The 16,141-nt window shown below is 42.0% G+C and overlaps 1 protein-coding gene across 7 annotated transcripts in view; it reads right to left on the bottom strand.

The window, feature by feature from the left end:
• IL12RB2 (interleukin 12 receptor subunit beta 2) overlaps positions 1-16,141 on the bottom strand; it is a 51,289-nt gene that overhangs the window by 13,826 nt on the left and 21,322 nt on the right. For 6 of the 7 annotated variants that reach the window (XM_089515400.1, XM_089515399.1, XM_089515401.1 and 3 more), the window contains 7 exons: positions 14,402-14,485; positions 12,612-12,651; positions 11,240-11,517; positions 8,320-8,434; positions 3,900-4,069; positions 3,447-3,589; positions 1,478-1,616 (listed from right to left, as the gene is read on the bottom strand). In XM_089515400.1, coding sequence (XP_089371526.1) covers positions 1,478-1,616; positions 3,447-3,589; positions 3,900-4,069; positions 8,320-8,434; positions 11,240-11,517; positions 12,612-12,651; positions 14,402-14,485 — 969 coding nt within the window. Of the gene's footprint in view, positions 1-1,477; positions 1,617-3,446; positions 3,590-3,899; positions 4,070-8,319; positions 8,435-11,239; positions 11,518-12,217; positions 12,388-12,611; positions 12,652-14,401; positions 14,486-16,141 lie in introns of those variants that run through there. The other variant, XM_089515405.1, reaches the window with a different exon arrangement.

Raw genomic sequence — 16,141 nt, 5'->3', positions numbered from 1 at the left:
GAATAGGGACAAGTTCCCAACACAACAAAAAAGAAAAGCAGTTCTATATGTTTCAGGAAACATTTTATTCAAAAGTAAAAATATGCACAAGTGAAATGAAACAAATCAGGCAACCTTTGCATAAGTAAAAATATGCACAAGTGAAATGAAACAAATCAGGCAACCTTTGCATAAGTAAATAAAATATTTTGAACCTTCTAGAGACCACTTGCTTACAAAATGCATCCAGGGATTATTATTTTTCTTTCACTAACCTCCACTTTTCTAATGATTTCCATTTTGGTGCTTGATCTTACGATCAATCTGCTAATCTGCCTTCCCCTTTTTCTCTTATTTTGCTGTTTACATGTGCTCAGTAAAATAGTCTGGACTCTGGAAGCAACTGCCATTTTCCTTGCCAGCATCCCATTCTTTCACAGCCCAGGCTTTCTTATATTGTTTACTGCAGACATGCTAACTTGTCACACACTGTCTGTTTCTCTAACCCTCTTCACAATCTTCTTAAAACCAATGCTGCTAAATAAACTTCTAGCTATATACAAGGATGAGGAGAAAAAGGAGTGAGCTGAGAATGTAAAGAGACTTTGTAAAAAGGAATGTCTTTATTAGAGGCTTTGTTAATTGATACAATTGTATTTTCTTCCACAGTACCATGTCCAATATGTAACAGGGTTAGAAAATACACAGGGATGCATAAAAATGCAACAGAAGTGAGACTGAGAAAATACTTTGCTTGGTATCCACAAAATATAGAAATTTGTGCAAGATAGATGGCTAGAGTTACATTTTTGAATTTGAAGTTGTTCTTACATTAGGTATGACTTTGCAAGTTAAACAGCATTTCCCCCAAATTACTACAGTACTTACAGTAATCCAGCATTAATCATACAACAGCAATTCAGGGCTCCTTCCCTTACTATTTTATTGGGCATGATCCAGAGCTCCACAGATTGCTGCATTTGCCTGCTCATATATGCAGGATGATTTTATGGAATCAAACTAACTTTTGTACATATACAGCTCTTTATGGGAATCAGAGTCCAACTTCTCCATAGCAGTCAGGCAGTCATGCTAGGAAAAAATTATTATGATACTGCTTAAGTTGCACTTGGTTGCCTGTGATAAAGTCAGACTTCAAGGGGTTCCACATTTTGCTTCTATCTTAGACAGTTCCATGATGCTCCACTGGAATTAGCAACACAGATCTGCTTCAGATGTATTTGTAAACCTTCCTTACTGATTTGGGATAGTTTGTACCTACATTTTGTGAAACACTAACATCTCTTCCTTATTTCTTGATGGTTGGTTGGTTTAGCTTTCAGGATATATGAATATATGTTGTATTCCTCACTTACTTCGTTTGTGATTATAGTCCAGCTGTAAAATATTCATGTTATCTAAAATGAATTTTCACAGAGGAACAAAATAAACACTAGGTGTAAGCTGTTTTTAGTTCTTCCACTGCTTATTTTATTACCTGCTTCTGTTTGAAATGGAATGCTCCAGTCACTCCATAAGCCTTTGTTGGGAAGGAATCGACTAGAAACTTGGAATTTGTATTCTGTATCTGGCTTCAAGCCATGTAGTTCGTATCTTCTTGTTTGTATATTTTCACACTTGAATGAAAAGAAAGAAAAACACGCTGAAGCAAAATGACCAGTGTTGGCATTTATGGCTGGCTGTGATTCTTCTGTGAAGGAGAAGGGCTTTTTTTGGTTGGGGTGGGTGGGTGGGTGTGTTTGCTGCCATCCTGCAGTATTTTATATGTCCTACAGGCACAATTTGCAAAAGTTACTTTTTGGACTACAATACCCAACATTCCTCAGCCAGTACGGCCATGCTGGTGGGAGAACTCTGGAAGCTGTAGTCAAAAGAAGGAACTCCCAAGCGCCATCCAGATATGCAACACAAAGGGGATGACGCTTTCTTTTGAATTAAAATACAAGGTCAAGCAAGCATGTTTCCAAAAAGAAGGGGCTTGGCTGTAACAGCCAGAAGGCACAGAAGCGCTTGTCTATCTTTTCTCTCTTAACAGGTTTTCCACATTAAAAAGAAGAAAAAACCATGCAAGAAGGGATATAAAAATATGGAAGGATTGCAAGTGGATTTCAACATCATGATGTGAAAACTCTCTCTGGAAGTATGAGTATCATCAGGGATATCAAACTGCCAACCTCCTGGAGGTTTTAATCCTGCTTGTCTATAGCACTACACATATTCCACATGTCTTACTAATGTGAGGTATCTCACTTGTTTGCATAAGTAATTTTCAAGTTTTCTTTTCACATATATTGTAAGTTTCCCATAGAGAGGAGATTAAAAGCATGTTTCAGGGACTTAATATTCATTTGGATACACAGGCTGAATATCCCTTATCCTAAATGTCCAGAAGTGCTTTGAATGAGATTTTTTTCCCCTTTGGATTTTGCAATTCCAGTACTTGCACGTACATATATAATGAGATATAATGAGCTGGAACCCAAGTATAAACACAAAATTCACTTATGTTTCCTATATACAGTGTACACATAGCCTGAACATAATATTTCAGATTTTGGAATTTTGGATAAGGGAGACTCAATGGGTGTGTGTGTGTGTGTGTGTGTGTGTGTGTGTGTAAACAATCATTTCACCACAAACATCTCCCAGGAAAACATATAGCTTTTCATTGTGTCAGCCCCTTCTAAGCATTACAAAAAAGAACAAGGATAAATGTGAGGGGGAGGGACATGGTTTGTGTACACACCACATAATTAATTATTCTGCTGTTATCTCAGGATCAGGTCAGGAATATATGCATATCTGAACTGACTCACAGCCTGACATCAACTTAGTTTACATGGCTAAGTTGGGGAGGGGAGAACTGTGGAAGCCTTGGGGGCCTCATTAGCCCTATAGGAGACCTTGGGGGTGCATACCTCCCACTACACTTGTTCACACACACTCTTCCCCCCAAAAAAAATACGCTTTAGGGGACATAGGAGCATTCCCACCATATCTGTGGCCATTCCTAGGGGCCATTTGAGGTAAGATTTTTTAAAAACTTTTGCAAAAATCTGTTTTGATCCTGGTGGGCCAAGGGGGCCTTCAAGTGAGATGGAAATCACACATCCCCTAGACATAATCTGAGGGCATTTTGGAGCAATAAATTGTTTTTGTTTTGTTTTGTTTTTTTTGCCCTGGTGGGCAACATACAGCCCAAACTTTGCTTAAATTGGTCTACCATAGAGCACATCAAACTTTTTCTAAGCAGTGTTTTTCCATGGGGAGAGGGACAGTTCTTCACACATAATCTGATAGAGACCACATGTTGGTAGTGGGCAGAACCATAGCTCAAAGTAGGGATCTCACCCCTTTACTTCTCGCCTTCTTTCATCCACTTCTCTTTCCCACTCCTTTACGGTACTTTCTACAGATGCAGAATGATACATTTAGGAACAAATTACCATGGTCCAGGAAGAACTGTGAACTGGCTGGTATCTTAATCTAAAATGTTGTGGGTCTTCATTATTTTGCCATAGAATGGTGCAATTTGTCGCAGCAGAGTCGTCAAATTTCACGGAGAGATTCACTGGAGAATAAGGCTGCACTGATGTATGGTAACCAAAAGAACATAAGAATGATTTTAAACATGCATATATAAATTAATACTTGGGGAACTGCCAGTGGCGATATACAGAAACTGCTGTTCTATACTAGTAACAATGTAAGATTTGTATGGCTAGAATAATCATTAGTATCTATTGACAGCCTTTTCCTTGGTGGCCATGTTCCTTTGTAGAATAAAATATGGAAGCAAGCTTGTATGCAAATATTCCCTGCTCACTTGGGAACTGGACAGTCCAATGAATCTACCCCAATTGAATGACAAATAATCAAGACAAACAGCTTATATTTACCTATATCTAATGATGCAAACTGAACTGGTTGAGCAGATACATTTCCCAAATTGTTTGTGGCAGTAACCACCACTGTGTAAGTTGATGTAAAGTCCAGGTTTACTTTGAGATCCACTTTATTGTCTTTAGAATCAATCACTTTCAAAAATGTTCCATTTTTATATGTTAGCCTGCAACAGAAAAACAAACCTGGATGAAAATGTTGATAATCCCGATTCTGTAATGCAAAAGGATATTGTGCTGTTGTTGAAATAAGATAAAATCACACTTGTTTAACCAAGTGGACAGAATGCTGTTATTCTGGTATTCTTTTTGTCTGTTTGGTACCATATCATTGATCAGATAGTATTATGTTTTCACTACCTCCATACGGGGGAAATGGTGGATCTACAAAAAACTGAGGAGGAATGGTAAACATCCCTCTGCCATTAGTCCCTTCCCACCAGAATGATGTGATTCAGACCTGTCATTTCCACATGTTGAACATGCTTCAGAATCGATTCTTTTCAAAAGAACAACCAAAGAACTAGTATCAGGAAAGAGCACGCGCGCGTGCGCGTGCACGTGTTTTCCTCACTTCACTGTGATTGAAACCAATCACAGTAGGATTGGAAACAGTTTCAAATGGGAATGATGGTCATATAACCCGATCGCTTTAAATTGCAGCCCGTTTTTTTGCATTTGCCTTGCTTTACCACGACAGAAATTGATCAAAGTAAGATCGGCACCGGTTTCAAATGGGAATTACAGTCATTTAAACTGATCAGCATCCCTTTCGAGGCTGGCTTATCAGATCTGACAGGTGCAGCTCAGGAGTTCATGAATACCATGACTACCATGGGCCTGTCCCAATTAGTCTCGGGTCCTACACATAATACACATGATGTGGTTTTCAGTATGGAACAGGAATATCTGTGGGAAGAAGTAACTTGCACCTCTGCCCTGTCATGAACGGGTCATTTTCTGATCAAGGTGGGACTCAAGGCTACCACTCAGATCCCCCTCGGGGGTGGAGGACCCATTAGAATGGTCCGCCCTCAAAGGCTGATGGAACCCAAAAGGTTCCAGGAAGCCCTAGAGGGTTTTATGGTTGGGAATGATGGCGATTCTGTCGAAGCCCTGGTTGATACCTGGAATAATGGTCTTACCAGGGCCATAGATGCTATCGCTCCTGAGTGTCATTTCCAGCCCACTCCAAACAAAAAACCTTGGTTTACGGAAGATCTTCGCCAAATGAAGCGGGCTGCACAACCACTAGAATGCCGCTAGCAGAGACATCAGCGCATATCCGACAAAACACTCCATAGGAACTTATTGGATTCTTATGGAATGGCAATAGATGCAGCAAAGAATTTGTTCTATGCTACAAGTATTGCGTCTGCAGAGTCTCGTCCAGCAGAGCTGTTCAGGGTGGTTAAAGAGTTAACCCAGCTGCCTCCCACCCTGAACCCTTTACTAGAACCAACCAAGGCCTGCTGTGATGCTTTTAATGACTTCTTCACAGATAAAATCTCTCAGATAATAATAAATAATAATAAAAGTTTTATTTTTATACCGCCCTTCTTGTAATCAGGGCGGTGTACAGCATAATAAACAGATACACAATACAATACAATATGCAATAAGAAAAAAAACATTAAAATTTACATTAAAAGTACATTCTGGCCAGCTCGCCATTGCCGTCAGGGGGGGGGGGGGAGTCTAACTGGAGCTTATATCGGGGAATGCTAACTTGAACAGGAAGGTTTTTAGTTCCTTCCTGAACTGTGCCAGGGAGGTGGCCGAGCGGAGCTCTATGGGCAGCGTATTCCAGAGGGTCGGGGCCAAGATGGTAAACGTCCTCCTCGCTGTAGAGGCTAATCTTGCCCCTGGGACCCTCAGTAGCTGCTGCCCAGATGTTCTGAGTGTGCGGGGTGGATTGTATGGGGAGAGGCGGTCCTCAAGGTATCCTGGGCCCAAGCCATGTAGGGCTTTATAGGTTATAACCAACACCTTGTATTGCACCCGGAAGCGAATAGGCAGCCAATGCAGATCTTTAAGTACAGGTGTTATATGACTGGCCCTGGGTATGCCAGTGACCAGTCTGGCTGCCATATTTTGTACCAGTTGTAGCTTCCGGGTATGGTACAAGGGTTGCCCCATGTAGAGCGCATTGCAGAAATCCAGTCGAGAGGTTACCAGAGCATGTACCACCGTTTCAAGGGCTGATCTTGATGCCGGCACTATAACAGAAACAATAAGAGAGGTATCCAGTGACTCCATGGGCCCTATTAAACTGGATCACTTTGAGTTTGTAAATACTGATGAAGTGGACAAGCTCCTTGGAAATGTAAGGAGGATGATGTGTTCCTTTGATCCTTGTCCATCATGGTTGACCGCCCAGGGAGGGGATGCAATAAAAACATCTCTACAACTTATAATAAATGCATCCATCCAGGAGGGAATATTTCCATCTAAATTAAAATAAGCAATAGTAAAATTGCTTTTGAAGAAACCCTCTCTAGATTCCCTGATGAGAAATAACTATAGACCGATCTCCCTTTTACCATTCTTGGGCAAAGTGATTGAGAGGGCAGTCGCCCTCCAGCTCCAGGTTGTCTTGGATGAAGCCAGTTATCTGGATGCATTTCAAACTGGCTTTAGAATGGGATATGGAGTTGAGCTGGCCATGGTCGCCTTGGTTGATGATCTCCGTCTGGGCATCGACAGGGGAAGTGTGATCCTGTCAGTGCTCTTGGACATCTCAGTGGCCTTCGATATCATAGACCATGGTATCCTTCTGGAAAACTTGAGGGAGTTAGGCATCGGGGGCACTGTGCCCCAGTGGTTCCGTTCCTACCTCTTGGGCAGATTCCAGATAGTGAGGCTGGGGGATAGTTGCTCCTCTAAGAGAGAGCTGACATCTGGCGTCCCTCAGGGTGCCATTCTATCCCCCATGCTATTTAAGATTTGCATGAAGCCGCTGGGAGAGATCATCAGGAGACATGGGGCATGGTGTTATCAGTACGCTGATGACACCCAGATTTATTTCTCTATGTCTCCGACTGCTGCAGTGACTAGAGATGGCATCTCTCCTCTGGACATCTGTCTGGGGTCAGTAATGGGCTGGATGAGGGAAAACAAACTCAGGTTGAATCCAGAGAAAAGGGAGGTACTAGCAATAGGTTCCCTAGGTCCTGGGAAGGAAATTAGTTAACCTGTCCTTGATGGGGTCACACTTCCCCTAAAGAACAAAGTTCACAGTTTAGGAGTACTCCTGGACTCATCGCTACAATTGTCATCTCAAGTAGATGCAACAGCCAGGAGTGCTTGGTACCAACTTCGGTTGATAGGCCAACTGCGTCCCTACCTGGACCGAAAGGACCTTGAAGCAGTGGTACTTGCACTGGTAAACTCTCACCTTGATTTCTGTAATGGCTCTACATGGGGCTACCCTTGAACCAAGTTCGGAAGCTTCAATTAGTACAAAACGTGGCAGCCAGATTGGTCACTGGTTCTTTGAAATTTGACCATATAACATCTATTTTGAAAGATCTTCATTGGCTACCTATTAGCTTCCGGGCGCAATACAAGATGTTGGTTATCACCTATAAAGCCCTACATGGCTTGGGCCCGAGTTACTTAAAGTAACGCCTCTCCCTGTATAATCCGCACCGCACTCTCAGAACCTCTGGGAAAAATTTGCTGGAAGCACATTCAACCAGATTGGTCTCAACTTCCCAAAGAACCTTTACCTCAGTGGCTCCTAAACTATGGAACAACCTCCCGGAAGAGATCCGTCTTATTACCTCCTTGGAGGGTTTCAAGAGGGCAATTAAGACGGATCTCTTCCAGCAAGCCTATCCACCCAATCTTCTGTAATGACATCATTCACTCCTCTATCCAGGATCAGAACATTTTATCTTATAAAAGTTGACTGCACTGTTTTTAACTGTTTTAATGTTTGAAATTATATGTTTTATTTTTGTATTTTACTGTTACTGTTGGGCTGTAATCCCGCCTCGATCCACCTGGGAGAGGCTGGAAATAATAATAATAATAATAATAATAATAATAATAATAATAATATTTTAAATCATTTTGGGAACAAAGCCCAGAAATTCTTTTGATAGGGTACAGATGGCTGTAGAAGGAAGGAGGGAATAGAAAACTGATCCAAACCAATTTGCTGTGCTAAAGGCTGAGAGGAGAAAGCCAGATATCTGTGCTACACTCTTCAATAAACAATCCTGTAATTCTTCAGCATTGGCTCAGTTTCCACTCTGTCCATCCAAGGTAGGTACACAAATACATAGGGACTGAAAATATGAGAAACTAGGATTTCTGAAGGTGAGTAAAAGGAGGAACTAAAAAGGCAGGAATGCAAACTTTTGTGTAAGTGTACACAATTACCATAAAATGAGGTACAGGGAAAACTTACTGTATTGTGTAGGTAGTGACAAGATGAGTAGAACGCCCTTTATCCCAAGAGCAAGTAGCAGATCCATTCTTTCCATACTGATAGCAGAGTATATTTTTTGGCTGGTCTGGAGGAACTACAGAAAGAAAGAATAAGTTAGGAGCTAAGGAATGAGCTGGTTAATATAAATCCCTCTATTCACATGAATGCCTTTTTAAAGCAAGATGTTAAGAAATACATGTGTGGAAATAGTTCATATTTGCTTTGTGTCATTTCTTTCCAGAAAATTCTAATATGATGTACTGTTGACATAAATTTATAGATTTCCATAGCAATCCATGTTAAATGACAGAAGCAAACCAAAGTGCTAAACTTATTTTGCGGTTCCTTTGAAGTATGAATTAAAACCTGGATCAGATTCAATGCCCCACTAAAATGGAATACACTAACCATCATTGGCTATGTGTGTCTGTTCACCATTATATTAAAGTCCTGCAAGTGTCTTATCACTAATATAAATGTACAGTGGTCCTGTCACGTTTGCTAGGGTTAGGGGTGAAAGACCCCCATGAATGTGGAAAAACTGCAAATAAAAAACTATATTTTTTAACCTGAGAGAACACCTCTGTAGAAATCTCCAGGTCCTCCAGTGCAACTTTGTTGCCAACATCTGCCAGAAGCTGATCATAGAATCATTCTAGAGAACCTACATTTGGGTCCTCCTGCACAATTATATGGTCAACTTATGGCAGAGTTGCGCTTGAGAACCTAGAGATTCCTAGAAAAAACATATAAATCAAAACTGCAAATAATCAACTTGCAAAAGTCAAAGCTGCAAATGTGGAGGGCTAACTGTAATATCTCTTATTAAATCAACCCCCCCCCACAAAAGTAACAAGTAGTAACAACATGATGAACAATGCAAAAGTAACTTTTAGAAAACCCTAAAGCCAGTGGTATCACTAGGATTGGTATCACCCTGTGCAGTAATGGTGTCACCTCCATGGACATTCTGGGATGGGGGTGTCAGGGACGTAGCCAGGATTTTAGGAAGGGGGGGTTCCAGACTAAGTGCTATCATTATAGTGGGGCTCGGGCGCAGTGGCGCAGCAGCACGCACCATTCGTTTTTCTAATGGAAGGGGGGGGTCTGGATCCCAAGAACCCCCCCCCCTTGGCTACATCCCTGGGGGTGTGGATGGGGCGAAAGGTCCAATCTGCTGCTGCCATCTCTGCCAGCACAGACAAGACACATAGCTCCCCCCAGCAAGAATAGTTTTTAATTACAAATGATCTCCACCCTCATAGAAAGAGAAAGTTACAGCAAATAGACTCCCATCAGAGGACAGCAGCAGAAAGGAATCAAACAGATCAGTAAGGGGAGCTGTCGGAGGGGAAGCAGAGAGAAATGTCCATGGCTTCACCCTGCCCCCCAAAAGTGAGTGGCACACCAAGAAAAGTCCCCCCTTTCTTTATGGGGGGGAAAGAGAATTTGGGAGACACCTCATCACACTCCCTAAAGCATAACAAAAAGAATCTCTCCCCCTGAAAAAAGTAACTTCCTAAACATCTGTTTGGCAGTTTACAAAGACACCTAGCCAAATACATGCTCCTAGTAGAGGAGCTGTACAGTGTATGAAGACTGAGAAGAATTCAGAGAGATCTAAAACTGATTTTTTCATGTTCCCAACTTGAACAACAGAAAATTTTGTTCAACTAGCATACCCAGAGGAACACATTTGTACTGCTTTTCATAAATGAGATTAAAAACAGTAGTGTCATGGCACCCATGTGAGACAAACGCCCCCCCCCCACCACCACCAATCTCACATCACCAATATTTTATTATCTTGGTTCATATTTTTATTTGTGCAAACCACTTGCAAGACATAATATCCCTAAACCAGACTACACAATAAAAGTATGTTTATTGCCAAAATTGCAGGCTGAAGTGGGGTAACTCCTAAGTCTGATTTGTACACGGTTTCCCCCCTAAGATTTAATGCAGATAATACTATTAAATCATTGGTTACTTTTGCAAGTTTCCTTTACACAGGAATGAAATGAAACTTCCAACATTTTCACAGATGAAAACTGGGACACAAATGGCCAAGCTACATAAGAGTGTGGTCAAGATGGCAAAAGTTAATGATGAGAAAGAACACACAAGGCAGGAGAGGCTATAACATCTACAGGGCAGGGCAAGATTGCCCTCTCCTCTTTTCTCCCTCCTAGAGAGTTAAGTGAGAATAAGATACTTTCCCACTTTGAACTCAGTTTGCTGCAAATGAGGTAAGCCAGGATGAAGGGGAACATGGGAGGAAGAGAGAAAATGGAAAATTTTAAAAGCAGCTGAAAAATGTGAATGACAGAGGAGTAATAAGGACTGTCCTTGCCAATGCAGTTGGAGAGTATGGAAACCAAGGTGCTAGAAGCATAACAGGTAAGCTAAGGCCTCTTAAACCTCACAGATTTTGACAGGAGAGTAGAATAAAGCCAGCCACGGATGCTGGCGAAACATCAGGAATAAATCCTTCTAGAACATGGCCACATAGCCCAAAAAACTCACAAAAAACTATGGATGCCAGCCATGAAAACCTTTGACTTCATACAGGGGAAGTTAACAGCTTCTTCCTATAATGAACACTCAATTCCTAGAGTTTGGAAGGGTTACTTTTGGAGATTCCAACTCCCAGCATCTGTCAAAGTAACTTTCCCAGGCTTGGTTTCTTTTTACACAAGCACATCCAGGCTGGCATCCTCTTGGATAGTTCCAAGTGGAGGAGACCCATCAGTCAACTGTTGAATGGTGAGTCAACACATATAAATCAAATGGATTTGGTGAGTCTTCCTTGTACTAAAAGAGAATTTAGGCCTCAGTCTGTCAACATAAGAAAGATATAAGAATGGAAATATAAGCAATACAAACAAAAATATCTTACTTCCAACGTAAATGTTGATTCCACATATGAGCATTGGTGTGGACTGTCTCTTTCCACACTCACATTTAAATGTATGCTTCCCAAGTGTGTCCAGTAAAATGAGAGTACTGACTGGATGACCACCATTGCTATGGTTTACTTCTCTGTTGTTTTGGAGAATGGATATTTTGTAAAAGCCGTTTAAGATGCACACACCACTCCTGTTTGGCCAGCAGGATAGAGTTATGGTTGATCCACGAGACAGATACGTGCTAGCGCTACTAGCATTCATGTACCCCCTATAATGTAGGAAACCAGCATTATTAGTACTGCAACAATGCATCTATTAGAAAATCTTTTGGATTGGGTATTACAGATTTCCCCTCTATCCCAATAACTCCACGTGGGCTGTTTTGAGTCCCATTCTTGGAGAAAGGAGGCATATAAAACAAACAAGATTATCAAAGCAGGAAATGGCAGTGCTGGCTGGGAGTAAGGAGGGTTGTAGTGCAGCATCTCTGGAGAGCACCTGGTTAGGAAAAGCTGCCTTGAAGAATCTCCAGATTCTGTCAATTTTCTCCTTTTCTGCTGTACAGAGAAATCTTCTGCTTTGGCCTGTCTGTTTTCTTAAAGCTACTTTGATGTGCAAAAATGCAAAGAAACCCCATTCCCAGATTCCCACTGCAGGAGTGTCTCACTACCATGTGTAATGCACTTCATGTCAAGTAGGACCAATATTCCAAAATATGGAGGCCCTTGTTTGTTGTAATATAAAGCTGGGAATGTGTAGCTCTACAGGGGCAGTTGATGTAACACCCACAGTCCCTCACAACTGGCTGTGCTTGTTGGGGATGATGGGAGTTGCAGTCTAGCCACATCTAGAGCCAATGGTGGCTGATGGATTTTCCTTTCTTCCCCATGTCATATAAGACCAAGATTATTTTTTGTTGTGTACCTCCAAGTAATTTTTGACTTACAGTGACCTGACAGTGAACCTACCATAGGGTTTCTTGGCAGGATTCTTCACAGGGGGTATGCCATTACCATCCTTGAGGCTGAGATGGTGAGACTTGTCCAGTGGGCTTTTATACTCAAGTGAGGAATTGAATCCTGCTCTCCAGGGTAGTAGTCTAACACTCAAACCACTTCACCAAGCTGGTTCGCTCCATTTCAAGATACAAAGGTATATTTCAGGTACATTTTAGGACTACAACTGCCATGAACCCTAGCCACCACAGACAATAGTGAGAGATGACGTGAGCTGCAGCCCAGCAACAACTCTAAGGCCACATGTCCCCCATCAAACAATTAAATTAGGAATCCTAATGGGTGGTTCTTAATATTTTTAGGCTAATAATGGGAGAAAAATGAATGAAAAGTAATCATACTCAACTCATCATCTGTGCAGGCCTCCAGTCTCCCAAAATGTACCCCTAGAATTAAGAAAAGGCAGTGCTTTCTGATAACCAATGTAAAGATAAAAGAATAAAATCCCCAAGAATGATTTTTTAAAATGCTACAATATACAATTCACTATTTGAAATACTGCTGATAAAAATATACAGTCATCCCTCCGCATCCGTGGTCTTGCCATTCACAATTTTGATTACTTGCGAACGGCAAGCCCGAAGCTCCCTCCCTCTCTTATTTTACAGCTGGCGCAGCCTTCCTCTGACCGGCTCGGCCATTTTCTTGGTTGGTGCAGCATTGCTCCAGCTGAGACAGCCAAGGTAAGCCTGACCAGCCCAGGCCAGCTGGGAAAACAGCGATGCCAGCCAGATCAAGGTGGTGCCAGCCAGAAGAAGCCCTTTCCTCAGCTGGTGCAGGTTGCCTTGGTGGGTGCAGCTTACTTTCGGTTGACACAGTCTTGCCTCGGTTGCAGCAAGGCTGTGCCGGCCAGGGAAACGGAGCAAGGCTGCGCCAGCCAGAAACCCTTGCCTCAGTAGGGGTGGCCTTCCAGCCGGCACAGCCTTGCCCCAATCAACATGGCCATTTTCCCTGCCAGCGCAGCCTTGCTTCGACCGAGGCAAGACCACGCTGGCTGGAAGAAGGCCACGCCGGCTGAAGCAAGAATTTATTCCAGCTGGCGCAGCCTTGCCCTGGTTGGCATGGCTGTTTCTCCAGCTGGCATAGCCTTGCTCCGGCTGAGGCAAGGCTGCGCCAGCCAGACATAAGCTGTGAGGCAAGCCTGTGCCAGCCAGAAAAAGGCCACTCCAGCTGAGGAAAGGCTGTGCTGGCCAAGGCAAGGGCTTCTTTTAGCCGTCATGGCCTTGCCCTGGACAGCATGGCTATTTTCCCAGCTGGTGTGGCCTTGCTCTGGCTGGAGCAAGGCTGTGCCGGCTGGAAGAAACCTTCACCAGCTCAGACAATGCCTTCTTCCAGCCAGTGCAGCCATTTTACTGGCTGAGGAAAGTCCACTCCGGCCGGGAGAAGGTGTGCAGGCTGAGGTAAGGGCTTCTTCTGGCTGGAGCAGCCTTGCCCCAGTCGGCTCAGCTGTTTTTCTGGCCAATACAAGGCCACATCGGCAAAGGCAAGGTGTTTTTTCGGCCAGTGAGGCCTTGCCTCAGCCAGCGCAGCCACTTCCCCAGCCGTGCAACCTTTGCGGCAGCCAGCTCCATCATTTTCACAGCCTCACAGAGGTAAGGAGGGAGGGAATGTCATATTCACAGGGGTGGGGGTGGGGGTGTCCAGAATGGATATCCTGCAAATTCGGAGGGACAACTGTATAGGCAAAGTATATAGGGAAACAATGGCAAAGGTTTACTTTTTCACATAGCTTCAAAAAGGACACCAAAGTTGGGAATCTGATGAGAATCCATGACTGACAAAAGGACCACGATTCCCAAGAAAGAGCATCAGCCACATTATTTGAATTTCTAAGTGCCTAAATTTAATCCCTCTCTTCTTCCAATTAAAAAAAAAAATCTCTGGTGATGTGAGTGTGTGAGAGAAAAGGAGTTCAGCTAAGACCCTGGAGACTAGAGAACACTAAGCAGGGATAGTACTGTGTCTGATGGAGTTATAGTCTAACATGATATAAAGCAGGTTCATATGTTGATGTGGCACCAAATGTATACTTCTTGAAAAGAGAATTTTCACTCTTCACATACTTCATATCCCCATCCTGTTCAAGGAATCCCCAAATCCTGGAGCAAGTGCAGATGCCTGGAAAAAGAAACTTACCAAATCCCATGTGTACTAAAAGCCAAAATGTTAAGGGCATACTCCCTTTGAAGAGCATCTTGACGAAACTTAAAGTGTTTTGCCCTGTTTTAAAACAAACAAATAATTAGTGCTGGACAGGGTGGGGGTGAAGGAGCAGGATTAGTCCTATTGCTGCCTGACACAGTATGCCACTCACGATATGTTCAGAAGCTGACCAGAGAAACAGTTGAACTTTATTCTGACAGCCAATGGGCCAACAAGTTCCACTGTACTCATGAGATGGAAACTATCTTAGGGGGTTCTGGGCAGATCCTTCAACATCTTACTGCTAATCTCCATCTCCTCAGATCCTGCTGTGTAGGGCAGTCACCTCACTTCATCTAATCCTATGGCCAGCCCTAATACATGTGTTAATAAAGGAGGATGTCAGTTGCAGAACTCAGAAGTAACATATTAGTAATAATATGTGGTGGTGGTGGGAGTAATATAGTGAAAGATAAACTGAACAAAAAGGGAACAACAAGAGATATGTATAATAACTAGACTATGTCTATTCACAAGATATATATATCCAGATACATAATTGCACGACACATCAATAATAGCCAATATATATCTAAAGAGTGAAGTGGTAACAGTCCAAGTACACAATGTTGCTGATATTAGCAGTGAAGGAGGTTCTACTGCTGTAACATAATATAGAGTCCAAAATCTAAAAAGCAATGATGATGGATGATGTTTGGAACAAATCAACATGAAGTTGGAACTAATAATATTGGCTGGTAGCAGGGTCCTTATAAGTAGAATTCAGATGGGACGGCTACCTCCGGAGTCCTGTGTGGCCGTTTCGACTCACCAAGGTCTTCATCAGCATATCAATTTCATAACCGGAATAATATAGTACATTGTGTGTTCCATACTTCTAAATACACAAAGTTGACAATCAAAGATATATTAATTACTATCAGCAACATAATACAAAATATAATATGATTAACAAACAAAATTGAATCATTATGTCTTACCCACAATATTAAACAGCTTGGCTTGACTGATAAAAAAGGATGCTGGTACAAGTTCACAGGAATAGTAACTCATAATATACTTTGCCTCAGCAATAGGCTGCAGGTGATAGAGTGATGCATTGAATTCTCTTAAAGGTATATCCTCTAGTGACATACTATCCTACATGTCCCATAAAGTAAGCCCAAACCATAGCTGAATGCATAATAACACTTATAATAATTGAAAGGTAACTAACAACTCCGACTCATTCTAAATACATTATGAGCATAATATAGCTTTATGTGATCTGCCTGGCCTTCTTCCCATATCCATATATGTCTCTGATTTGTACAATATTAACCAATGTATACAATTTCATAAAAAAGAACTTAAATCCAACCGATCATTTAAACCCTTGGGTATGTTTGATGACAACTTATGAATCCAAAATGATTCTCTTTGTAGGAGTTTAGTGTGTTTGTTGCCACTATAAAAAGTACCAAACTTGACTTGTTCAATAACAAAAAATTTTAAGGATTCTGGAGAGTGATGTAATTGTGACCAATGTGTGACAAGTGAAGTATCTAAACTTTTATTTCGAATGGTACTTTTATGTTCAGATATTCTAATTCTTAGAGGTCTTGAAGTTTGTCCCACATATATCTTCCGACAAGGGCATAAGATCACATAAATAACATTCAGGGAGTTACAATTAGTGAATGAGTTTAATTCATAACATTCCTTTGATATGGG

This window comes from Sceloporus occidentalis, unplaced genomic scaffold (genome assembly GCF_023333645.1).
Source record: "Sceloporus occidentalis isolate IW3139 unplaced genomic scaffold, rSceOcc1.0.p SCAF_3, whole genome shotgun sequence".
Classification (NCBI taxonomy): domain Eukaryota; kingdom Metazoa; phylum Chordata; class Lepidosauria; order Squamata; family Phrynosomatidae; genus Sceloporus; species Sceloporus occidentalis.
This window is presented reverse-complemented; position numbering and strand designations above follow the sequence as displayed.